This window comes from Mesitornis unicolor, unplaced genomic scaffold (genome assembly GCF_000695765.1).
Source record: "Mesitornis unicolor isolate BGI_N332 unplaced genomic scaffold, ASM69576v1 scaffold29224, whole genome shotgun sequence".
NCBI lineage: Eukaryota > Metazoa > Chordata > Aves > Mesitornithiformes > Mesitornithidae > Mesitornis > Mesitornis unicolor.
Genome location: NW_010178824.1, coordinates 63,814 through 91,181, shown reverse-complemented (window position 1 = coordinate 91,181; position 27,368 = coordinate 63,814). Strand labels below are relative to the sequence as shown.

Here is a 27,368-nt window from a genome sequence, read left to right as displayed (position 1 = left end):
TTCAGTGTTTCACTCCCACTGTCAAAATGACCTCATTTAAAAAAACCAAAACAAACAAAATCCTCCACAAAAGTAGTTTTCTAAAGAATCAAAAATTTCAATATTGAGATTGGGCCTTTAAAAAGAGCCTATCTTATGCTCCCTAAGTCTATCAGATTTTTTTTCCACCTCACACGAGTTTGAAAATTCCTCACACCAAAGGTTGTTTAAAATGTTAAAGCAGTATTTACAGAGCATTTGTGCTTCCCCTTTCCCGCTATACACACATATACACTGCAGCTGTTGCCCAGGGCAACTACTTCCATTCTTTATTCTAAATATAACATTCTGAAAACAAAGCAGACTCTTGAAAATAAGATTAAGAATATCATTAAAAAGAGATATTTTTCATATTTAAAAAAGTTCTTAAAATTCTTAAATACTAAATAAAACACAGTGATTCTTTAAATAAAAAAATAAGGTCAAGTAGTCTTCATACTACTGCTTCATAACTGTTGCATTTAGAAAAAAGCATAAAACAATTAACCTCAGTGCTTTTAAGCACATTAAGAATTTATTGGTGCTAATTTTGCATTTTCTGGAAGAACAGTGGGTTCAGCTTTATGGCCCTGTTCCTTGTTTCCTTGGCCAGTGGTGGGAAACAAGTCTACCCTCACGAGTAAGAGCAGCCCTTGTAGGCTGCAGCAGATCTCCCTTGTGCCTGTTACAGAAAACCAGTGGTCAACTCAAAACGGAGTGGTTGGCTGAAACACCGACCTCCAAGAAGTGGAGATCTTTTTCTATTACCTAGAAAACCACTGCGTGCAGGAGGAGGCGCACACTGTGCTCCCAGAGCCCCAGGGCCCTGACCAGTGTCACCACATTACTCCCTTGCAGGAGTCAGCAGTATAATAGGCACTGGCATATCTGATAAGTTGAAAAGACACGCAGGTGGCAGCTCTGACAATGTCCATCAAAACAACTGTGCATGCAGGAAGCCTATATTGATCTCTTGCAAGGAAAACTAAAAGCAGTTTATCTATTAGAAAGATTTAGAAGGACTGGGTATCTAAGCAACACCATATGCAGAACTATGTTTTAAACTAATTGTCGACTACTCATGGCAAAATAAAGACAGTATTGCATTTCATTTAACAAATACCAATTCACAGGGTAACATCCTGGTGGTTTTTGACTGTGCTGACAAAGAGCGCTGCTTTGCAATTCTATAAAGTCTTGTTTTAATCAGAACAGTATCTAGAATCAGCAACGTTCAAGAAACTCAAGTCTTCTGCCTCATTCCAGATGAAAACACAGCTTTGCCTGTCAGTTAAGGTACGTTTGATATATAATAAAATGCACTTCAAGACAATGACAGCCAAATTCCAACATGTAAGCTCTTACAGGATTACTTTTAAAAGCAAAAAAACATTGTTTGAGGCAATCTACTCTCCAGAAAGTGCAACGGGATGATAAAACAATAGTGAGTATGAAAGCTGGCAAAGCAGACTCTCTCAGCAGAGGCGATGGCTACAACAAAAGTTTAATTAGCTGAGGAGAAGAAAGAAAATTCCTAAAAGACTAGTCAAGAGGCAGCATAAATTGAACATCCACTAGCTTTCCTGAAAGTCAAATAAAGAGCCCTAGCTACATAGTATGATGCTACTGACTGGAACAAAGAAATCAAAGTAAGGGGTGGGGGAAATCACACCACCTTCATCTCTACATGTAAACATTACCTTGACTTGGGATTTAGGTTTCATTTAAATTCAATCTCTAAACAGCTGAGACAATACAAAAGCAGATCAAGGGATTTGAGTAAGCTAGGAACTCCAGTAAACCAACCTTGTGCATCGTTAGCTAATACAGTGAGTTTTCATTTTCATGTGAAGCACCAATAGCATGACACTGGAGAACAGAAAACGAGGCAGACAGATCATTATTTGGGAACACCACTTATGTTCATATAGGCAAGCAGCTGTGGTAGGAAATACTGGTTGTGCCACACTTGCTCATCTTAATGTGGTTGGTGGAAAAGTTCAGCCAAGAATTACAAAAACTTTTCATGATTTCTCTCCTGGTTCAACTGCTGGTATTTACTTCCCTGGAGAGCGTGAGACAACTTCAGTTTGTCCTAGAGACAGCATGGGGTTGGAAAGCCTAGAAGTATAGGAAGCATGCAATGAAAAGCAAGAGAAAGATACTTCTTTATCAGGTACAGCAGTGACCTGCCTCTCCATTCTCTAATAGCACATCAACAGGTAGAAGCTGCACCTGTTAAGAGGGCAGACTTGCTAACGTGTGCAGTCAGGAAAGGCAAGAGAAGTGGATCAGCACATGACAAGAGGCACAAAAAGTATAGTAAGAGTTAAAGAATATGCTTCATCCTACTGTGATGGAGAGAGGTGGACTAAACAAATCACTAGAAGCCTCGTCAAAGTAAAGCCTCGGCCACTACACTGTTGCTTGTGAGGCAGGAATATCAGCAATTTAGAACACAGGTGCAAGCAGCTATAGAACTGAAAAGCCAAAAAGCTGGTTAGGCTTTAAGGAGAAAAGGTAAATAACATCAGTGAAAGCAGGATGCTTCAAATTCTCCAAAGATTCAGATGATATAAGCCCACCTCCAGGGGTTTTTATTACCTATTACTTGACTTCAAAATTTGACACCAGAAGACATCAACATGGTAATCAACCATTTTGTTGGAGAGAAAACCAAATTCAGGCTTAGCGCAATGATCATGACTCCAAAGGAACTGCGGACATATCTTTAATTAGGCAAATAAAACAGAGACTTATTGTTGGAGTGTCTGTAAATTTTGCAATTGATTAGTGTGGAAGTGCTATTCTCCTGCATGGTATTCAATGATAACTGTGAACGAGCACATACAACCCTAAATTCAGTTTTCGAGTTGAATGGAAGAATCTGCAAGGCAAAGTGTATTATACACAAGGATGCACATTATTCAAATGCTTGTTTGCAGTTCGCTCAGGCCAATGCACTTGCTTTGCAGTGACAGGTGAAGATATGTGCCACATCAATATTAACCTGATGAATAATAAAAGGATGCTGAAATATTTAAATACATTTTTTCCTTCTACTCATACTTGATTTCGTAAAAGTACAAATATTAAAGAAAAAAGAAGCCACCTAAAACACCTACGATATGAGCTACCTGTCAGGAAAAGGCCAGGGTGTGCGCTGTGCATCATCAGATGGTAATTTACCAACTGCCATAAAAAGTCTGAGAAGCACGCTCAGTTTTGGACCACTTAAAGTACACCTGGACATTCAGAACAACCTCCTGCCACAGTCTACTGTGAGAGTTTTTAATCTGTAACAGTGCATTAACAGGTAATAGCATTCTGTGTCAAGTATCAAAAGGTAAACAAACTTCGTTTTATACTCATCAGTCAGCTGGGCACGCTTCTGGATGTACACCAAGAATTTTGTGCTTAGCCTGTAACAATACCTGGTGAGTACTGCTCTGGGTCCTCGAGCTCTTGCATGCATTTTATCCAACACCATGTGCTTCAGTTTCTGGTAATACACAGGGCCAAAATAGATATATGCTTCCAATGGTTCCCTGAAGGAATTAAAAAAACCCAAACAACCTAAATTAAACCAATGTTCACAGTTAGCACAGACAAGAAAGAAAAGAGTGTTGTGTACAGGGGGAATCTGAAACAATTTGAGAATCCTGAGTCCTAGAAAAATGTATTTGTGCTTTCAGGGCAAACAAACCCCACAGGAAACTCTTCTGAACACTTCCAGCAGCACACACTGCTATATTCACCCTACAGAGGAAAAAGCTCCTGAACTCTGCCCATATGCTGCGCAGACGTGCTGCTATAGCTGCAGGTACCAGTTTCAGCTGTGCCACATGCAGGAGTGTTTCAGCAGTGTCATCAGCAACCGATGAAGACTGTAAGTGTGTCAGACTCTGAAGTGTGACTTAAGATATTTCTGTTTACATTCCTTCACTTTACTTCATTCACACACAAAACAAAGGTAAGCATAAGATAACAAATACATGTAGCATAAATGCTCAAAACATCATTTTTATAGAAGCACTTTAAGGAATTTGCATTTGCAAATACAGCTTAGTACTGGCACACTATGAGCTTGACAGACTCAGCACTGCCACCAATTTATTTTTAAAAACGTATGTGCAATGTATAACCAAGTAGGAGACTACAGTATTGCACCTCCCGTTCAGAGTCATTACTGACGTGATGCAGTGTTACTCCAAAAGCTGCCTACTGAAGAAAAGAATAAAACTTAAGTAGATATTTGGAATTTGCAAACTACCAGACTGTTATGAAATCTGCCTTCAAATTTCGTAACAAATAGATTAATGATTTGAAATTTGCTTGGAAGAATAGCAGTATCCTAAAGCAAAGTCTCTAAATAGGCACTACAAAGTTGAAGTTTGGCAGCGGGGGATTTCTAGAGCGGGAAGATTTTATACTCCCTAGGAAATGAGATTAGTCAGATTTGTTAAAAGTTACCACGATGTATCAACAGAAAGTGTTTCAAACATGAGGATACTTGATACTCGATACAGAATTTATGGAATATGGAGCGGGTAAGGAAAACAAAATAATTTCTCTGAAACAAAAAGAGAAACAACATATGGAATAAGTTGGTAGGAAAAGCAATTAAAATGAGAAGTATTTTAAAAAAACCCTTACAAAAGAGACCCAAACTTGTTCCTTGAGAAGAAGGGGACTGGGAGGATAATAAAAATAGCAGGAAGGTAGGATTAAGATACATTTTGGAGGGGCAGGCATGTGAAGCCATATGGCCTTTTCCTGTTCCTAAACTATCTTAGGTTCTTTGAACTCTGTGTCTGAGAAGCCAGTCCGATCAACACAGCAGGAAGTTTTCAGATTAGAGTCTTATGCCAGACTGAATCATTGTGTAATCAAAAGAAGAAAAAAAAAAAAAGAAAAAAAGAGCACACACAAAATATTCCCAAGGAACAGACACCTGCCTGCAAATCTGTATTTTACAGTACCATTAAAGTCAGCATGAAAAGGCTTATCTGATGGCAATCATATCTAAGAATTGCTACAACAGAAACTTATGATTTCTTACAATCTCTCAGAAAGAAAACCTTGATTTTACCTTTTTTGACATGCAGTAGAAGTTGTGAAATTTTCATATGTACTACAAGGGCCATTCCCATTACCTCCAGGCAAATATTAGTAATTCTTAAAATGTGGAACCACAAAATACTAGTAAGGAGGAAAAAAAACCCAAAACCAACAAAAAAAGTGCACCATTCTTCAGCCCCTTCCCTCCATCTCACAGAGTGGTTTGTAAATAAGAGAGAGCTCCTGAGCTCTGAGACCGGAGAAGATTTTTCAGATGTGTCTCAACAGGATTTCCCTACTTCCCTTCTAAATCTATACAGCAGATTCTTACCCAGTGATACCAGATGTTACGTAGTCCTTCCCTAGGTAGTTATAACCATGGCGAATAAGATCTTCACACACATCCTTAACTTTACTGCCTCCAAAAGCTGTTCCATAGTGAAATCTGCCATCGAGGACTCCAGCTTTTCCAGCCAGGAGTTCAATTAACTTTCCTACCTGTGTAAAGAAATGCAGAGTTAAGAGCCTGCTCACCAGTACAGGCACAGCAATGTGCCTGTACTGGAGAGCAGCTGGGTTGGTCACAGCGTAAGGTGGCCAGGCAAAGTGGCTGAGATGGCAGCCTGGGTCATTGCATGCAATGGGAGAAGTGGAAGAAGCCCAAGAACAGGGAGTACTCCTGTGTGATGGGAGAAAAACCGGACTCATTGCAGGGTTTGGGAACACCTTTAAAGTCCAGAGTCAGGCAGCTCCATTTATTCCAGTTGTCTGGAAACCGAGCAGGATCCAGTGTGGCCTTCTGCTTTAGGAAGCAGCCTTGGAGACTGACATGCTAGTGCAGCAGGGGGAACACAAGAGAAGAAGCTAACAAAGAAGAAAAGATCAGAGGCTGGAAGAAGTAACCAGTGGGGGTCCCATATAAAGGGCAGGCTGTGAGGTATTTATTTAGTATGACCCTGCAGCACAGAAGCAAGACTTGCATCAGTTCCAGGGAGGTGTGTGTAATGTAATAAGTTACATAGGTCTAGAACTATTACAGAAACTCCTCTCCAACCTTTGCCTCAGTCTACCCCTTCCAAACAGGAAGGGTGCAAATGAGGAATTCAGTTGCTTTCCTATTAGCTTGATACAAAACTAAACGAGAATGATGCACGAACAACCCGCATCCCTACTCTTTTACCGTAGGATGTTTCAAAGCATGCAAAACAGAGAGCTGAATCCTAATAGGAGAGCGAGCATGTAGCATGATGACTGGAAAATATTCTCAGTGAAACCATGTTTCAAACTCTCTTTTTGTTTCTTCTGGCTCATCTACTCCACTTTCCCTATTGAGGGACACTGTCTCTTAAATCACAACACAACCACTGACCGTCATCCGCGATGGGAAGCCATGAGGGTTCATGATGATATCTGGGCAGATTCCCGTGTCGCAAAAGGGCATGTCTTCCTGTGGAACAATCAGTCCACACACCCCTGCCGAAGAGAAAACATTTCAATTCACACACACCCAACCACCAGCAGGGCTGACGCTCATCACCAGATTTTCCTCAGTGTTTTCCTCCTCCTCTCTTTCTCATGCATCACTTTTTACCCAGATTCATTACCATGACCAGTGCTCGCAACCCGCGGGCTAGAAGAGAGCCCTTGTGACGGGACTGGCAAAATTAGCATACCCTTACATAATACTCCCAGTGATTTGTGAGTTAGCAAATTAGGGAAGAAAGCTTTAGATGCAGTTTTCAGAGGCAACCAGAAACTTCTGAGCAGTCAGACTGGAACATCTCAAGGGAGACCTAGGTTTTAAAGCTGATGCTATGATTTCCTGAAAAATAGTGAGGAAATCTGGCCTCTTACAGTATCTCTTTGGACACACAAATTTGTTACTGAACTGAAATTTGTTTGTCATATGGATCTTTGCTAAATGCTGTGAAGAAAAACAAATCAAGTCAGGACTTTGACAGGGACTGAGAGAAGAGAAGTAGGGGAAAATTCAAAAAGAAAAAAACTACCAGATTTTTTTCAGATAGCATTCATTTGCTGAGCAAAGACTGCTTTTGCTGAATTACAAAGTGCAATCCACTCCCCTGACGGTTTATATTTTGTCAGTCCGTGAACACAAACTTTAAAAGTTTTGGAAGTTTTTTTTTCACTCTCCATCAGTATTGGATGTAAAACAAACACCCCTCCCTCACCCCCTAAACTCAAAATCGATTTAGAAAAGATTAAACAGAAACATGAAAACTCATTTAAAATAGTCTATTGTACATCTCCAAAATTTCCTTCCAACCCTTACAACTGTTTCTGCCACGAATTCTGCAGATCAAAATACTGCAGCTATAAACGACCAAGAGATCTAACATTCAAATTCAGGTGCTAAAATGCAGCTGCTTAAGCTCGTACTCCTTTGAACCAAAGCTACTGTTTCAGTTGGACAATTTCTTCCAGAAGACCTGAGAGCAGACAAAGTCTGCAAGCTGTTTGAGATCAGTCTGCTGCCATTGCCAGAGCACGCTCTGGGAGCAGAGGGGGCTCCTGGAAGACTGGGGGTGCTGGTTACATCCCTAAATAGGCATCCCCTGACCAGCCAGTTCACAGGGGGATATTGGCGTCTGCTCAGGAGGGAGCTCCTCTTACACTGTCCAAGCAAGACAGGGCTAGGTGTATGGGACAGTAGTGAGCAGAATGAGAATGGAAAGTATGGGGGAAGGGAGCAGGGAAAAGATTGGAGCATCTGCGGCAAGGAGGGGGATTGTTGTATTTAGGTTTTAAACCTACTGAAACTAATTTTCATTATTCCAGTATGATACATCAATAACATCCTTCCACCCCTCCCTGTCAAGCAGCAATCATTTGCTGAAAATGAAAAAAAAAACAACCACCAAACCCAATCCACTATCTCTTGTATGCACAGCTCTTTTAATCCTAAAATTGTAAACATAAATCCTTTACTACATGTGTACTATGGTACAGACATTTTGACTTATTCGCATTTACTTCTAAAAAAGCCTTAGGTTGCATCTGGACTTCGCAGCACCTGTAAGCCAAAAATTAAATCTTAGCAAACTTAAAATTACTTTAGGCTCTGAAGACCTTTTATATGCCAAGCTGGTTCCCATAGCAGACAGCCACTGTGTTGTTTGTTTTGTGTGAAAGTGAATGATAAAAGATCCATGAAATCGACACAGAAAGGCAGAACAGCAGAAAGAACTGAGGGCTCTCCATCATAGCGGCTTCTACCCTCCGCTGACTCGGGTAACAATGGGACCTACACACCCAACTGCAGATCTAACACAGCTGTGCATTTCATTAGATGAAGAGCACTAGTGACACAAGTAAATAATTAACTTATTCTGGTCCGCTGGCTGTGGTTATGAGACCAGTCATAGCTGACAGATTTTAATACAAGTTAACACAAAGACGGCATAATGAGCTTAGAAGTTAAAAACAAAATATTTAGACAGAATCCGGCAATGTGAAGCTCACCAGGCCATTTATAAAGTTTCTATTTTACTGGAAAAAAAAAGAGAAAAAAGAGAAAGACAGAAAACCTCAATTCTAAGCTTCTGTATTTTAAGAAGTCGCTGAGTTTATAACAGATCTATAGCGTGTCCATGTGTATTTAGAGAAGAGGACAGAGAGAAACTTCCTCTGTCTTTAAAGAAAGTTCATTCTTTCTCACAAAAAAAACTGTTAAAAAAGCTGAAAGACATCTTTCTTATATACAACACTACTTCTAAAAGCAAGTGACTACAATAACTTCAAAATGTAAACCCGATTTTATTTTTCAGTCACTTGCCTTCAGAAGCTCTTTAAGAGGTCAACACTTGCCGGGCTGCGCTGTAAGCTCCTGAATTTGCTACTCTTTCCTCCCCGATCGCTGAGGCAGGGATTGCAGCGGGGCAGTAAAAGGCAAACCCCGCAGTTCTGCATCGCCGAGCAGTTGCAAAAAAGTGGTCAAGTGAATTAATCCACATCAGTGGAATTATCACTTGCCACTGCGAAATAGAACAGTAAAGGAGAAAAGAAGAGGCTGGATTTAAGGCAGCCTCAAGTTCCAAATGTTGCCCTGTCCAAGTAAGAACTGCACTTCACAACTGAGCTGCCCAACTCCTCCCTATACAATATTAATTAAATAGGACACAATCAAACTAGTAGCTAACTTTGCTCTGGCTCCTACTACGACTTTTTAAGATTTCCCAATTGTTATCCATTTAGACACCACATGAAATTCATTCCCCAGCATTCACACAGGACACACAGAATAGTTTGGTTTGGTTCACTCTCCGTCCCCTCACAATTTTTATATCTAGCATCTGAAATCAGCAATACAATTTCAGACCAAATGCTACACTGTGATGGGCCTGAATCTGCTCTCACCTATACACTCTGTAGTTCTCATCTAGGACCAAAATCAAACATTACCAACCAGAAAAGGCTATAGACAAAATTTGTTTTAAAAGCCAAAATGTTTTTATTGTGTTTTTTTTTCTTAAAGTGCACTAACAAGAGTGTTGTATGTTTGAGCAAGAAAGCACCCAGCACGCTTGCTATATCTCATTTCTTCTCAACTGAAAAACAAATTGAATTATAGAAAAAAACTTTTAATATCAATTTCATAATGTCACCTTAGAGGGACAATTAGTGAAAATGTTAAGAAACTCTTTTAAGATATCCCTCTCTCTCAAAAAAAAAAAAAAGTGGATTAATAAGCATGGTAGTTTACTGCAAGGATAACAGTTTAAATTAGAATAAACTTAAATCAGACATCTAGAGTAGTTTAACAAGCAAGTATAAAACATCCATAGGCAGTGTTTTTCAATGCTATTGTACACCAGCCAATAAATGACAGCCCTGCCTATGCACGATGGCCCCATCCCCACAGACACCCTCCACATCGATCCCCACAGCAGTGCAACACCCACGGACCTCCACAGGGCCCTGACAGAGCATAAACATCCTCTCAGCCAAAAAGTACTTTTGTCCTCGAAGAGCTTCTAACAAGCAAAATTCAGGTTTCCAGAATTTATATCTTTTATGTGGCTGCTTTTACAGTTTGCTGGCAAACGTGACCATCCACAGACTTGTAAACCAGCAAGTTCAGCAGCGAGGGGGAAGGGGGGCAGCAGGGAGGGGGCAGGGACACAACACAACAGTATGGGAAAGTTTTCCACTGGGCTTCGATAAGATGCTTTCTAAATACACACATGCCCAATGAAAAAAAAAATCATCAAATAAGTCAAAACAAGCTAATATAGAAAACTAATTACTACCAGCAGGAGGGACATTAGAGAGCAAAGGAGACCAAGTGAATAGAAGCAGCAGTAATACCAGTTTCTATCAGCAAGATAAAAAGAAGCGCATTGCTACACGTGCTTGTTTACTTATTCTAATGAACTGATGGTAAAAGAGCTAAATCTAACTGAAAAGGCATCTGTTTGAGTTTTACCAGAATTTGGAAATACTCCTGAGAAATAAGAGTAGGTCGCATAATTAAGAGGAGTTGTAGTTGTAACACTGCGCAGTGTATTATGGACAAGTGACAAACAGATCTGCAGAAATTATTAATTAAGGTTAAACAAAAATGTACATCTGCCTCAAAACTCTTTAATTACATACTGTGCTGGGTAACTAAGCATAAAACAAGTCCAGAAGAAAGAGAAAAAAAAGTGCTGCATCACAGAAGCTTTGTTCAGCGTTGAATCATTCGCTGATCTATCATATCACTTGCTACATCCCATTTGACATAAGAGGTAAAGAACAGAATTAAAATTAACAGATAAATAATGCATAAGTAAACTTGATTAGTTTTCTTATTAAAAACATCACTCTAAATGAGAGGAGGTGCTAGAAGACAATACAGTTTGTACACTGCTTTCCCATGAGCTGCTGAATGGTCTGATGTGATAAATTTGCATAGTCTGAAGCACACAAAGAGCTGATTAATTGAAACCCTTACAATGCTTCTGGAAGCAGCTATTGTAAAACAATAACCATAGGAACTTTACAAAATACACATGGCTGAATGAGTCAAGAGCTTAATAAAATGTGTGTTCAGGATACACTATTTGGAAACAGAATTAGAGATTTTTATTCTGCGCCATAAACTGCTAAATCACCCTAATTTCAGACGTTCAGTTGAGGATTTACTGAAAAGGTCAGAAGGTTACCTGTTTGCTGCTCGAGATAAAAAAAATGCTGTAATTTTCTTCTTAAGACAGCAAGCTAAGCAGCGGTTTTGTTAAAAATAAATAGAAAAAATGGTATGAAAAGTTGTAATGGCATTCTGACATTTCATTTTCTCATATTCAGCTTCTGAAGATAAAAATAAAGTAAGGAATTCCTACTTTTCCTGGTGCCTAATAACTACTAATCATCCCAAATTCCTGCAGTCGATAACAGCACACTCTTTTTAATGCCACTTCAACCATTTAATTCCTATAATGCCACTGATGTTTTATTAAAGTACTAAGTCTGACTTGGACCATGAGGGAATATGACACAAGCAGCTATTTAAAACTAACATCTTACTTTACGTGTTCTTCTCACACGCAGTGTACAAGTGCCCATTAAAAGGAGAAAGATAACTGTGCTCAACTGTGAAGTCAGGCAAGCAGAAGGCAGATGCTCAAAGCAGTAAAAATTTTAAAAGTAAGCAAGGTCAGACTTTGGTAGATAAGCGGTATTGTCATGAAGTTTATGTAGTTGACAATGCTGTGAATGGATTTTGTTTTGACACTAAAGATCATGGTTCATTTAGGAAAACAAAGACCATCTTTCATGAATTTAAACTCGCTTCCTTGTCTTTAGAGTTGTTTAAGTGCAGATACTTCAGAAAAGTTTAATCCTTTATCTTAGATCTTCAGCTATTAAAAAGCTTCTGTTTGCCAGTTCAAACAATCTCTTGCTTAAATACAGTTTTTCCACTCCTCAGGAATACTGTTCAGTATTGCTGCTTAGTTCTGTGATCTACAGGACCTTTGTTGGAGGTGTTAATCCTTTTTCACATGAGAGACTGAGAAATGTTCTTTCAGAGAAGTGATATATTGCTTTTTTTCACATCAAAGGAGCCCAACTTTTTCCTCATTGTGACTTGTAGCAAAGCAAGAGGAAATCTGGAAATATAATAATTTAGTTTGTATGGAACTCAGATGAAGCTTCTGTAGCTTAACAATCCTTTAGCCTTCCATGCTTTGAAAAGTGACTTGGCTTCAAGAATGCAAGATTAAAAAAACAAAATAATTAACCAAAAAAGTTTATTTATTCTTCTGGAAAAAAAACTACAATGCAATACAGTTAAAGTCCTACAGCTCAAGATAAGTCCTCCCTGCTAGGTATATGGGGTTTTGTGGGACATTAGAAGCTTAAGGGCTTATAGACTAAAGTGACAGTCCCACTCCCAGAGATGTTTCTGCAACGTCCGGTTTGAAGATGAATATTGAGACACAGCAAAACATTTGCTGGTGTGGTTCCCAGCACAACGTGATGGCCTCATTTGGGCTTTTTCTCCTCTTCATACACTTCTGTGTTGACAGGTCTTGAAGAAAAGGCGAGCTTTTACAGCCAGTTTGGAAGTAGTGTACTTAAAACATGGACTTGAATGAAAAGAGGGTGTGGTGGACAGGCCAGAAGTGGTGACCCTTGCCAAAAACTGTGTTGACATGTGAGAGGACACAAAGAAGGCAGCAAATACAGAGGCAGTGGCATAGATGTGTATTATTATAAAGGCCTACAAAATCTACCTCTGCATTTAATGAAAAGTAACAAAAGGCTAAAGCTAGCTTGAGAGATTTAATCTGTCATATCCCAGACACTTCCCAATTCTGTTACTCCGCTTCTTTCTGCCCCAGAGACAAAGCAGAGCTTTGGAATACAAATCAATTTGGAATACGAGAAAAAGTCAGTAAAAAAAAAATCCTTGAGAAATGTGGTTTGTGCAATCTCTTACTTTGCACGTATTTAATTATTTTAATACTACCACTACAATTCTATGAAATCAAATCTCACCTTCATGCATTACTTCCAGAAAATAAAAATACTTCATGGAAAAGACTGTCAATGCAGAAAGGGGAGAAATGCGCTTTCTCTCCTCACTGAATCAAGGTCCTTGTTAGTTTAAGCTCATCATAGGTTTAAATGGCCCTATGATGGGCTTAAAGCTAGCATTCACAAATTAAACTCGAAGTGGTAATTGCCTGCATTCAGACGAAGATGAGAGAATGAATTCAAGGCTAATTAAAAATTATCTCAGTGGAAAATGTTAAAGTGTTAGTATTACGATTTCTGCTTCACAACTGTCTGTATTCCTGTCATGACAATTCCTTCACCGATGCAATGTCACAGAGGGATGATACTAGCACTATTTTTAAACAGCTAGCAAAGGAGATTTCCTCTTTCCTTTTCATGCCTTTTCTCCAGTTCTATCATTGCCTGTAATCTAACATTAGTGTCAGTATCTGGTTCTTCACTGTGTACTGAAGTTGCAAATCAGTAAACTCCACTGTTCTTGTATTTTTTTTTCCTGGTATCCAACACATGCACCCTCTCCACTAAGCACATTTCTCCTTTCTCCCATATTGTAACATCTATTCTCATGATGTACTACAAATCAGTGAACTGACAGGTCTGCTACCAGGAAGGACATGTAACCTAGTAGAGTGTAGTAAGTTAGATTATGATCCCTCCCCCGATCACAAGAGATTACTACAGATGGATGTACTGAGGAGCAAACAAGCACATGCCTGCGAACTCTGAAACACAACTGTTGCAATGTTTCCACTTGTATCTCCAAAACCAAGCTGAAAGGAACATCTGCTGTTCTGATTAATTCATGGTTTTGGCTTATTATTACTATAATAGGACCAAAGCACATGGAGGATCAGTCATTCTAACACAATGCTATGCCAGGCCTAATTCTGGGTGCCCTCGAAGTTCCCTACAGTATTTAGGATGCTGTTTTTCATTACCATGAGATTTCCACAGGTACTTCACTTTGGGAAAAAAAATTACTATCTTTCCATGGCTTTTAGGATATTAAAGGAAATACCACCAGATTCCAACACAGTGTGTATTAGTAGTTTCTGCATTTGACCATGAATATCAGGGTCTGATGAGGAGCAAAAATACTCGTGAGATGTTTGTCCTTCAAGAACTCTAAAATGAGCTTGCCCTAGACTGTGAAATGTCTTTATGTGCATCTAGTGGTATGGAAGGCCTTCTGCCTACCTAACATAATTTTGTTTCCTTCTGCCGTTCTTCCACTTCCACCTTTTCCTCTCTGTGGAGCACCCTTTTTCTTAATTTTTGGAGAAGTATGAAAATCAGAGCCATTTAAATCCTGTTCAACTATTTCAATAGGTGCACATCAACAGGCCAAGCTACGAGAAAAATCTTACCTGCTTAAATTTTTCATGCAAATGCCCATAAATGTTTATCACAATTAACCAAGCAGCTTCTTTAATATAATCTGTAGGCTATTTTTTCTTTAATTCTAGTAAGAAAATTTGTCCTTCAGAGGACTGATCATATTGTTATATAATAGCTTGCAGCTAAAATGCTGCACGCCACTTACAAGGAGAAAGGACTAATTAGATAAAGCTCAAAATATATGAAGAAATGGGCTTTGCTTTATAAGCATTCATAGGCTTAAAAGTACTGCACATCTTTGTTGTATATGAGGTTAAAATTTATTTGAAGGAGACTCTACACAAAATCCTCTAGAAGGAGAGAATCTTCCTGGAGAGAAGGAAGGAATGGGGTACTTGAACCATTCCAACTGCTCAACTCCTTCTGTTTGCGTCTGAAGCTAATGATCTTCCCCTCACTTACCAAAACTATCCTGTATGGCTGCAGTGCAAGAACTGGACTGGATTTTAAAAGGCATGTCAAAAATGTACTGCTGCTTCTTTCCTTTTTTTTGAAGCCTTCAATAGGTACTGGTTTCCAAATCACTTGGGGACTCAGAATTGCTTCCTGTTTTTAGATCAAAAACCATCTTGAAAATACAATCAGAAATATCTTTCAATGCTTATCAGAAGAGTTTCTATTTCTTAATGACAACAGAAACAATGATCTATTTAGAATACAGAGTTTCAAGAACCAGTTTTATGGGTCTATGGAAAGATGCTGTGGAAATAAGGATGATCTTGGAGAGAGTTGGATGTACTGAGAAAGCCGGCACTGACTGTACACCATAGAAATCACAGAAAAAGAATGTGAGACAACATCTGGAACAGCTGACATTATGCTCAATTGCTGCCTTTTGTACCCATTTCATCTCTTTTGATCGATAGGTTTGCTCTAGGTAGATGTCCTGATCACCAAAACTGGAGATGACAGAAATGAGAATTCCTGTGGCTAGCCCTGCATCTCACAACAGGGATGAAGTCTTTCCCTTCAGTTACTCCTGGCCATCTCATTGCCACTGATGCTCAGGTGCTTCTGTAGCCCCAGAAAATCATAAATGACCTCAAGTTTGACTTCACGCTACACATGTGAGTAAAGAAGTAAACAGTGGCATGAAGCATTATAAAAATTATGTCTTACTTGTGCCTGGGCTCCATCTGTAGGCAACCCATTTGCTTACAGTATCGCATTTGCCCAGTAACAGGAATGGAGTGTACATGCTACAATGGAAAGGATTTGTTAATATCAGCCCCTTTGCCTTCCCACCACATCTGACAAGAGACCAAGCGATGTTCTCAGATCAAAAAGAGACCTAAAAATGTAACATGATAACAACATTCAGGTAATAGGTTTAGCACAATGCATGCTGAAAGTACTCAAAATCTAGATTTTCCAAGTGTACGGAGATATTAAAATGTGTCAAAACCTGTCCCACATTGAGACCAACAGGATCAAATCATGCTTTCAAGTCAGTTATAGTCAGACTGTTTTCAGTCACTGCTTTCTTAATACCCCTCCTGCAGCTCACAGCCCTTTGAGAAAGAAGCTCCTGATTTTCATCTAACTTGTAACATTAACAGTAGAGAGCTACATGCCACCAAGCAGCTTTCTAGTAAGTATCCATTTTCAACTCTCAGTCTGAAAATCCAGAGGTTCCCCAGATCATTTCCTAGATGTATTTTTAAAAACACTTCCCTGTTCTTTCTGGCCTCTGCTGATGCACTCCTGATCTGCTTCCCTTTTACACCATGACTCTTTATCTGCAATCTTGTCATTAGAGCAATGTCTGCACGGCTGACTTCCAGACATGCTGTGATTGCAGATATTCTTGCAGATATTCTGTGATCCTCATTCCACCTCTGGTCTTCTCTGTCCATTCAGAATAAGCCCTTTCACTCTTTACTCCAAGCTCTCTCTTGGTAACCCACTGACAAACCTATCACCTGAAACTAAATTCACACTAGTTAAAAAAAACCCAAACCAAACCAAACACAACAAAAAACCCCACAAAACAACTCACAACCCTGTTCTTGTTTAAAATGGGCAACTACTGTATTTTCCAGATTCATAAATCAGCAGAGTTGTTTGCCAATTCGTCTCCTCAGTCCCAGAAACATCATTGCTACATGAGGTGAACTTAACGAAAAAGGGATATCGTCTTCTACCACTGCATTCATAAAAGATCTGAACCAATCAATGGAAACACGCATGATGATATGATGTGTGTATCGCAGGCACACCCAACATTCATTTATTTTTATTAAATGTGTAGCTTACCTTTCTGCCCGTGACGACTGCTAAATTTATCTCCAATTTCTGGGCGCCGAGTTTGCCTCAACAACATTTTGATCAAGAAAGCATCCTCCGCATTTGATGAAATCATTACTTTTTCAATGTAAGAATCAGTTGCACCTTTGTAGCTAGTACAAGAAGACAAAACACAAGTTTTACATCTATGAACCAAATACAAGTTACAAACAAATATCTGTGTATTGGTTAGCTTCTGGCTAAGCTGTAGTCTTCATGGAACTTACATATAGGAGGCCAATGCAGCAAAGATATAGAGATTGATATCTATATCTATATCTATATCTATATCTATATCTATATCTATATCTATATCTATATCTATATATCTATATCTGTATCTATATCTCTATTTTTAATATATATATAATATATAGATAAAGTTCCAGAGTACAGTGTATTTCTGGAAAATTAAATGCTTAAGAGATACAATAGAAACAAAGGGAGAATTAAGCTGAACTTGTAAAGAACAAGGTGTATTTTTTTTTGCCATGTGGATTTTTCTTGATGGAAAAAAAGCTTTGTAGAATACTGCAAATTTCTGGATCTTCAGTTAAACAAATAAAAGCCAAATAGAGCGTTATAGTTGAAGAAGGAAGTTTAAGAAATATACCATAGGAATATAAGGACAAAACTAAGGCATAATATTCTGGCTGAAATTGTGCATAAGGTGCAAATGAAATCAAGGGCAGAACATAATATGGGGTACAGAAAGAAATGTATTTATTTATTTATTCTTGTATTTAATGCAAAATTTTCATCTCACACCTCAAAAGCCTTCTCCTGTTCTTTCAGGACAGGATGGGAAAAACTCCTATTGACTGTCCTTTCCTGTTCACTGGTGCCTTGGTAAAGGATGTCTAACTGGAGTGGCCAGAATGAGCTGACTGTCAGTCTCTGAGACAGGAAGGCCTTCATCTCCTGGCCTCCTGCCTGGCAAAGTGAAGGCTGAGCACCAGTCAGCATTGGCCATTTTGTGTGGGAGCCTGTATGGAGGAGAGGTGTCCCCTCACCAAGTACCTGTGTTCCCTCCCTCCCACTCAACCTGCTTTACTTCTGTTTCTCCACCACTTCACCCATGAGTGACTCCTCTCTCCTCTATCACTGCCTTAGCTCTCTCTTCAGTGTCTCCTGGGAACCTGCTCAGCAATTCCTCTCTGTACATACATCTTCAGGAGGGTTCCTCCCTCTCTTTGCAATTGGCCTTTCAGAATTAGTAATTAAGTGGCTAGGACCTTCTGAAAATAACCTAAGCTCTGAAAAATCCTATGAAAAATCAAGACCTAGAGAACTAGGTCTAATTTGCAGAGGAAATTTCATTCCTTTGACTTTCCTAGAATTGACTATTTTCTCAGATATCTTTCTCCCATGTACCTTCCCCAACTATAAAGTCACGATGCAACATACGTTACTGGCACATCTTTGTACTGCGGCTGCTGAGGCACACTACTTCCTTCCAGAGGCGTCTGGGTCACGGTTGGCATAGATTTGTTCACAAGGACTTGCTTATTTTCTACTTTTTCACCTACAACGAACAAGAAAAAGAAGCACCATGAAAACATATTTGCCATCTATGTTAGAAATACATTTTAAGCTTCAAAAAAAGGTAACCTGGAAGACAAACTGGGAGGAACATGTCCAGGAAGTGCAAAGTAAGGGAATCATTAAACCAGCTTTTTGTTTTTCGTAAACCAGAACGGTCTGCATGCTGGGTACACTATGAGAATAGCTATTCAACATATCCTGGGTCTAAAGAATACACAAAAGCATCTGAAGTCATCTGCAGTAAGTATGGAGAAAATTAACATGCAATGCTGTAACTGACAACTTTCAGAAATTCACACCTCAATTCAGGACATCACATCATTTCCACAATATGATCTGCAACACTACTTTCAGCTTCTCCTTGCAATGATTTTTCCTGCTGCTTCTGCTCTCATACATCAGCTATTTTCCCCTCCATTCCTTTATCCTGCCTTCACATAGAAAGCCAGATCAGTAGCACGCCCAATGATACACTAATGCACATCAAGTACCTGCCTCCCACCTCCTCCACAAAATTAGACTCAACTTCAGCCTATGTCTCTTTTCTGTCCAAATGAACTATTTCAAAGAGGTTTTTACCTACATGCTGAGAACAGCCTCTGTCTGGAGTCCACCCTGGTCCTATCTATTACAATACTTCAGAGGAGTCTTACCTTTTTTTTTTAAATTAACTTTGAAAGCTCCATTGTGATGTGTTAAAGAGCAAAGTGATCCAATTGTGTTGCTATAATGGAGTTAAGTTTAGTGCCTGTTACAGCACCTTTCTTATTAGATCTCAACAGATCTATTAAGCCATTTCCTAATTGAAGGATGACAGTATGTGAGGATTCTTTCTCAAACTTATTTCCACTGGGAAGTTACATGCCTACCCGCATAACTAAATGCAGTTGTACTTATTTTCTTCTCTCACCAAACATATTTCCGAAGTGTTAAAAACACAAGGGTTTACTTCCTCAAACAACTGCATTAACTGACAGCATGCTAGGAGGCTTTGACTTACGAAATCAAAATAATAAGGAATCTACCCTTAAAAAGCAACGACAGAACATACAAGAGACAAAGAGTAAAAAGAATCATATTAAAAGTTTGCCAGCTTGGGGATATGAGAAGAACATGTGTTCTAATTATTCAATATATTCATGCTATTGAAGAGTCACTCTTTTACTAAAATGTTCCCTCTTCTCATGTACAAAAAAACCTCCCAAAGACTGGTACCATGCTGCTTTCAGAAACTAACAATTTTTAATTTTACAATACTGTCATCCTCAGGAACGTGTAAAACAAGGTGCACAATAAATATTAACAGAACATTAATTTTTAATTCAAATTATGAACATGACATGACTAAACATGTGTTTGACATACCTGGAGAACAGATACCATCAGCATCTAAAATTTCATGGCGCCAGATTGGTTTACGGGTAGCTGCATCCAACATCGGACCCATAACTTTATCAAATGTCTGGTTTGTGTAACGCTTCAGTGTACACTTGGCATTCTTGTATACAAGACACCTTCCAAAACCTAAAACATAACACCAACTCATCGTCTAGGAGTTCAAAGAGTCTTCATAACATATTATCAGAATAAAACAAGGATGCTGATCCACCTGCTGCACTACAGAATATAAAATATTTTTTTATTAGTTAGTTTATTAATTTTCTTGAATAATATTGCCTAACATTGTACACGGATACCTAGTAGCTCGCAATTTAAAATCAGATCATGCATGCTACTTCTTTTAGACACTGACTACAGCCCAGTTCTGAAGTTGTGCTAATCCCCTCCTATACCTCTGCATACACATGCATGCATCATCTCTCTTACCTTTGGTGGTCCACAGGGAGACATAAAATAGGAGAAGAGACTGTAACAGGATGAGAACAGCACCTCTTTCTTTTGGGAGCTCTAAGAAACCCGAACTTTTACTCATGTTTGTGGTTGACACAAGCTAGCCAACCAGGAAAGTACCAACTGAGTGTTTCATATAAATCACCCCATTACTCACTTTTTCCCCAGCTGAAAGAATTCCAAATTACATATATTGTTATAAAATAGATCTGTTTGGGGTTTTAGACGAGAAAAGTAGCATCTCTGGAATTTCTCTCCAAGAACAGCAACTAACCACAATACTAAACACTTGCACCACATTTAGAATTACAGACAGGCAAGAGCAAGGCTTTCTAATAATCCTACGTTATTTTAGTTCATTTGAAAGATGACTGCGGCCACATACAGTACATCTACATCTTTAGATTATGTCAAGTAACTCCTGACATGCACCACAGCTCTCCCTGTAAATGTTACCAGTCTACCAGAAAAGAAAACATTCCGTTTTAAATCATGCCTGTTGTTGTTTTAGAAAAGAAGGCATAAATTAAATGCAGCAGACATTAATGCCAAAGATACATGTCTAGGAATACTATTATTGCTGCCTAGCAACTAGGAGGAACGAAGTGTGGGGGGGAATAAAGTCATGGAGGAATCGGATTTTGGCCACCCGAAACTAAAACCAACTTGATCACTCTGCACTATGTCTTCTCTCAAGGGAGTTTATTTAGAAAGGAGAGAAGAGAGACTAAGTTTTCAGGCAACTCTCCTCCAACCCCCAGCAGCATTAACATAAAGCGCTGAAGAGCTGTGGCAAGAGTGAGACAGGCCAGACTAGCACAATTACAGGTTTCACTTAGTTACCTTCTGTTTGGTGCTTGTGTACTTTTACTTAAAATACACTGCATTGCATAGGTTTTACTTTTTTTTTTTTTTTTAAGGAAGAAGGCTATTAGTTTCTCTCTGAATGACCACTAAATTATTTTGCTTTAGACAGTATTATTATTTTCCATCAGGAATTAGGCAATGCTGCTATTGCTCCCTCAGAGCATCAAGCTCGCAATGACAAACTGCCAGGTGTTCCACTCCTTTCCTTAATTTCATCTATTGCTTTTGTTACTGGTGAAAACAATGAGACTCCTCTGTCAGTAATGAACAGAAGTTCAGGTCACTCCTAAAAAACAAGCCCAACACAACTAATTATCTAATACCTTACACTTTTTGTAAACTAAGTATTTTCAAAAAGTGATCATTTACACTTTTTTATTTGAGGTCAAAAGTTAGCCATTTTTTCTTACAATATCCCCACTCAGATGTTTATTCACATGTTGGCAACTTCACCGCACTATTGCAAGCATGGAATTACAATCACTGTTCATGCAGAAAACAAACAAAAGCATTCAAAGTAGTTTTGGAATTTGATTTCTTAATTGGAGAGGTACTGTTCATAACTGCAACAGAAGTTATTACAGGAGAACACCATGAGACAAGAAGGTCATTAAAACTTGTATTAGTACATACACTAGAGAAGTGGGAAAGAACTGATGGTCCTTACCTCTGTCCAAAGAGGCCTTGTTTAAGACAAGAGCATCTTCGATATCGTAACCGCTGTAGCTCATCACAGCGACGGTGGCATTCTGCCCAGCAGGCAGCTTTTCAAAATCTATCAGTTCAATTGTTTTTGTTTTCACCATTGGCTTCTGTGGATAGGCTAGGAGATACATAAGGGTATCTATCCTGTTTCTTTGATTGTATCCAATAGTACCTGTATGGAAAAGTAAAACACAAGTGCATGAACATCAGTGAGTTTCCTAGAACCATTTTGGCTAAAAATTACCAAAATGCAAATAACCTAAAATGACAAATTGAGGAATTTAATCTAATAATTATTCAAGAAAAGAAGGGGAAAAAAGTAATCAGAGACCAAACTAAAACAACTTCACATTATTATATTTAAATAAATATGTAAGTGGCTGCTTAATTTAAGCATCCATAAAGAATTATTTATTTTTTCTTAAACAGGGAAAACCTAAACATCAAGACAAAAATAACAAAAACAAAAGAAAACAAAGTCAGGTCATATATGACTGAATGCAAATAAGATCTATTTTTTAATCATGACACTGAGCAACAGTGCAAGTGCGAAGCTTGTTTTTATTGTTCTAATAGTCATAGGGTTTTTTTAGAGAGCTGAACTTGTGTTCCATACACCTGATCCAAAATATCATGACAATCAGCAGAAAGACTCCCATTGAGTGCAAGAGGAACTGTGGATCAAGTTGTGCATCTTCCACATCGTATTTCCTTCCTTTTTCTGGGCAATAATTAGTTCAACAGGAGCCTGTGTTAGAATGCCACAAAGCATGAACAAAGCACACACTTAGCAGCAGCCAAGACTGATTTACTTTCTGAAATTAGAGGCCACATTGCTAGAAAGACTACAGTAGAAGTTCACCCATAATATATTTGTCTTTTTACATGAAATTAATTTTAAATTTACGGTTCAGAATTCAGCCCTTTGTATAGACCTCCCAGCTTGAGACTGAAATTTTTGGCCCTGTCCCATCAGACTGCCAAAGTGTCTTCTGAAATCTGAGGAAAAAATAATTAACACCCAGCAGGGAAACATAAACTGTTGTGTAGCGGAACAAAAGTTAAGGCAATCGTATGTTATTAGAATTCGCTCTACCAGGACTATGTCTCTAAGCAATTAAGAAATTATAGTCTGAAAAGTTAAAAGTTTTAAAGTTGTAAGTACTAAATATTCTGCAGTATTTGTGCTTAGGAGGAAAGTCTTTCAAAACCTTTCCATTTTCCCTGCAATTTCAGAGGCTGGCCGCTTTCAAGGAAAGGTCAAAGCAGGCAGTGTATAATGAAGACTTCACATAGCCAGAATACAGTACAGCTGAACACAAATCTGCTCTTAGGGGAGGTGAGATTCACCTTTTATATGCATCTGCTTCCAATTTCCAAATGCCTGTATTTAAATGAAATGTCTAGGAAATCAAATATCTAAAATCAGGCAGCAGCACAGGCAGTTCTAAAGATCCACCCTGCCCTTAACACTAAGCTCTCTCTCCTGAACCACCTCGTGTCCACCCTTCCCCAAGGATGAGAATAGGGAGATAGCTCAACAGATACAGTCTGAAAAATAAACTGTTATAACCGTCTCTTGCACGCCCAGACTTTTCTTGGTTCTAGAAAGTGGATTTGAAGCCACAGGCACAGCATTTTCAAATGGCGAGGAAGATTTTCAAATGGCGAGGAGTTGACAGGCTTTACTTGTCTCTTGCTTTTAAGCAGTGGCTTTCCTGTCTTTTTCTTGGAGAAGGAAATTAATCATCCCTGAGCAGTATTTTCCATTTCCAGTAAGAAGCAAGCTGGTAGGGCCTGGGTTCACCAACACTGAAGACCCTCACAGTCACCCCCCTCAAGGCCCACCATCTGAAGTACCTGTTACTTCTGATATCCCCTTAGCTTAAGTATTAGACATTATTCTCATTTTACTTTGATAAACAAACTGGTTTTCCCACCACACAGCAAGGAAAATCTACTTCCAAATAAAAACTTGGAGGTTTAGACAACTTTGTCCCTCTGTACCTAGAATGAATAATCTGTGTGCTTTCAGGATAGGCTGTCTGCTGTAGAGTTCATCTTAGCAGTTTCATGGCTAGCTACCTTTTCCTGTTGTTGAGAGAAATCTCCTCAGTACACCATGCCAACTTTCATTTTTTAAATGCTTCCAATTTTTGTCTCCTCTGAGATGCTTATGTGCTGTGCCTGCTATGCTCACTGGTTATGGATGCTAAGATGGGATGAAGTCTGGAGCACCCAATCATAGCTCAACTTGTCCTTTATACCTCAGTAACAATCGATCAAAGTCCTTGATAAATCAAGGATTACAGATGATGCTTTTACATATTTCAGATAATGCAAATTATTTCTCTCTCAGATGCTTCATGTATTTCAAAGTTGGTATTTTTATCAGAAGTTCAGATAAGCCTGTGGAACTGTTACTGCTTGTATCTGAGCAGAAGCCACGAGCAACTGACTGTACTGAAATTTTGAGTATTCAGGCAGTTATTCAGGAGTTGAATGCTGTATCATGTCAAATGGAAAACATACACTTAAATGATGGGTATCCTAGCAGGAAATAAACTGGCTAGAGAATAATTCAAGAGCACAAGTGAAATAAATTACCCAAAAAGTATGCCATACATCAGCAATATTTGTCCTAATTGCTATATTTAAAGGTTATACAAATGAGGCCTTCTTTAGACTGGTCTAACAAACTGCAGGCTTAAACCACAATCAGCTTATTTCAAATTAAGAAGCAGGTCTCTTCTTCTGAGGACTGGTGTGCTGGGACGAGATCTCTGTGTGGGTGTTGAAATAAGGGGAGTCACTAGCTTTACTTCTGTTTTCCCTATGAAAGAACAGAGCCCCTGTTTGCTTCAGCCAAACAGCAACACAAAAGTAAAGTATAATTAAACTTCACCATAACAAATCCCGCTCACAATGACCCATGTTTATAATTATCCCAACAGCAAGAACAGGTTTTTTTTATTGGTAATTAGCCTTGTTTAAAGCAAAAACCACAAGGCTGACCTGGATACAATAAAGATAATTTTCTTGCTTTTCTCAGTGCTTGGTATACTGTGAATGCACGTGTACATTCTTTTTTTTTTTTCCATTTTCTGACAAGTTTTGGTTTTTTATTTTTCTTTTAAAGTATGATTTGCTCATTCTTCAATGTGAAGTAATCACTGTAAAAATGCTACCTGTTGATATTTAGCGTAAATGGGATATTGTTACTGTGGCACAGAAAGTTTTGAGAACTCACTACAACAGCCAGCTAAAATAAGCATTTATCCAGCTCTCTGGTGCTTTACTTACACCAGCATTAAATTGTACAATCAAAATTAACAAGGATACAGAAATCAATCTACTTAAGATATGAGCCAAAAGGGCTATTACTGCACATGCCAAGAAAAGAATTTCTTCTTCTGTATACAGATACTTCTGTATCTCCCCTGATTTCACCATGGATTTTCTACTGTTCTGCCCTTCTATATGAGCACAAACCAATAAAAGAAAGGAGTACAGTTTCTAAATGCTGCACTGAACCTTGTGGAGGGGGCTCCAACTCAGCTCAGAGAGATGTTTTCAGTCCACATATTAAGTGATAAGCGATCTGGATGCTCAACATTTGAAACACTATCTTCACCGTAGAAAGATTAAGAAGTCGGTTAAAAAGATTATGGGTAAACTGGGGGAAGTAGTCTAGCTCATTTCTGCCTCAGCACTTCTGCGCCTGCGACCGGGGAGAGAAGAGCTGGCAAGAAGAGACCGTGTTGCCAAGCACAAATGCTGCTCCTCACAGAGCAGCGGCAGAACCAAACCCTGGCCGCAAAGCACCCAGATCCAGCTGTAACGACCAGCAACAGCCGGTTTTGCTTTGACATTTGTTTCGATTCTCTGCCAATAGGCTCACCATGCAAAAATTGGGAGCGCTTTAGCTCTCGTCCCACTGACAAGCCTTTCACAATCACCAACACCCAACAACCCCCAGCACTCGGTTCCTTGAAGCACATTTGTCTTCCCAACTCGGTTTGAACACATTCAGCTGGTTATAGTATACGGCAAAGGCTCTGCTATTTCACAGAAGCAAAGCAGAATGTCCACGATACAGTGAGAGGGGTTTTTTGGTAATATCAAAGAAGTTGCTTCAACATAAACCTCTGCAACAAAGCTCTCATCCACCTACCACCCTTCCATCAAATACTTTCTGCTCTTTCACAGGTTAAAGTAATAATTAACACCCAGACCCTCCTCTCCTTACTCAAGACTTGCGTTATGACATTTGGGTTGAAACCACAGCACACAGCTGGGCCGTGCGAGCGTCCAGCTTGCTTTGTGTACCCACACGGTCGCTTCCACAGATGCGCGTGTGCAATATGGGGGATTACTGGCAGGAAAATGTGGATGTTCTCATTTCTTGCATTAGGCTTTAATACAACGCTTCACAGTCACAGAGGAACGGTGTGTAAAACTGACTGATTTGCTATGTCTTAATGGAATTCAAAAGCTCCATTTATTTCTCGAATTGTAGGGGCCTTTGATCCTCTTAAGCACTATTTTAGCAACACATGGAATGCAAACAGTACGGACTCTTGTACTCTATCTTAAATACTCAGATTTTAAGCTACAACTGTTAACTTTGCACTGAAATGTCAACATTTAACTGAGGTCCTTGCAGCTGCTGTTGTATTTGCCACCTAATCATAACTTCCCTTCAGTCTTACAGTTCAACCTGCAACATATGGTAAATTATCTATGCCAAAACAGAGGGATTTCATTCCAATTTCATCTCACTGAAATCTAGTTTGCTCACTAAGTGCAGCCCTAGTCCTTCAACAGGATGACTCATTCTGTTCATTAAAGGAAGACATTTTTCAGGACACTGTATGTTATCCTGAAGAAGCATTAATATTTTAATACCTAACACTTGTCAGGGATACTGGGTTACAGACCCTATTGCACACTCTAACGTCCACCCTCCATTTACTTGTGCTTTCACAACTTCCCCTAGCTTTACATTACTTAAATTAAGAGCAAAGACTGTTCCAAGCTGCTGGCACAGCCCGGTGACATGGTCAGAGGGGGTCAGTGTTGAGCAGCACAAGGCTCTCCCTTCCCAGCCTGAGCCTTGGGGCTCCCTTCATGCCCCCAGGTTTTGACAGCCCAGGGAGTGACAAAGGGGACTTGAACATGAGTCTTTCCACATGGCGATGTTGGACCAGGAGCTGCTCTGCAATTTCAGGATGAAGAAAGCAAGCAAGAAGGGTGGATGGTTCCTTAAAGGTGCGTGTTTGAAGCACTACTTCACATCTCTTCATAAATCCGAACAGAAAAAAGTACGTGTCATGTTTCAGAAATATCCTCTAGGTCTCATTTCATGAATACGCACAGAGAAAAATATTTTCTGCCCCTACATATTGCCATGTATGATGCCTTTTTTAAAAGCAGTTATTACAAAATGCTTCAGGTGTTTGCAGATACTTCAGGCAGAGCAAAATATAGCTCAGGTCATGTGCCAACTTTTAAAATGTACTTTTATCTAGCTGCTTATTCTTTGAGTCAGGTGTTTTGTCATAACAAACCGAAACAAAGGCTTTTTTTATTGCTCAAGATATTCAATGGCT

General features: G+C 39.1%; 1 protein-coding gene across 2 annotated transcripts in view; it reads right to left on the bottom strand.

Moving 5' to 3' along the window:
- Window positions 1–27,368, bottom strand: part of POLR3B (polymerase (RNA) III (DNA directed) polypeptide B) — a 74,829-nt gene that overhangs the window by 5,577 nt on the left and 41,884 nt on the right. For both annotated transcript variants that reach the window (XM_010182581.1, XM_010182582.1), the window contains exons 20-26: window positions 21,719–21,928; window positions 19,699–19,857; window positions 18,196–18,313; window positions 16,759–16,901; window positions 6,449–6,552; window positions 5,411–5,577; window positions 3,453–3,566 (exon numbers count right to left, since the gene is read on the bottom strand). In XM_010182581.1, the coding sequence (XP_010180883.1) occupies window positions 3,453–3,566; window positions 5,411–5,577; window positions 6,449–6,552; window positions 16,759–16,901; window positions 18,196–18,313; window positions 19,699–19,857; window positions 21,719–21,928 (1,015 nt within the window). The remainder of the gene's footprint in view (window positions 1–3,452; window positions 3,567–5,410; window positions 5,578–6,448; window positions 6,553–16,758; window positions 16,902–18,195; window positions 18,314–19,698; window positions 19,858–21,718; window positions 21,929–27,368) is intronic.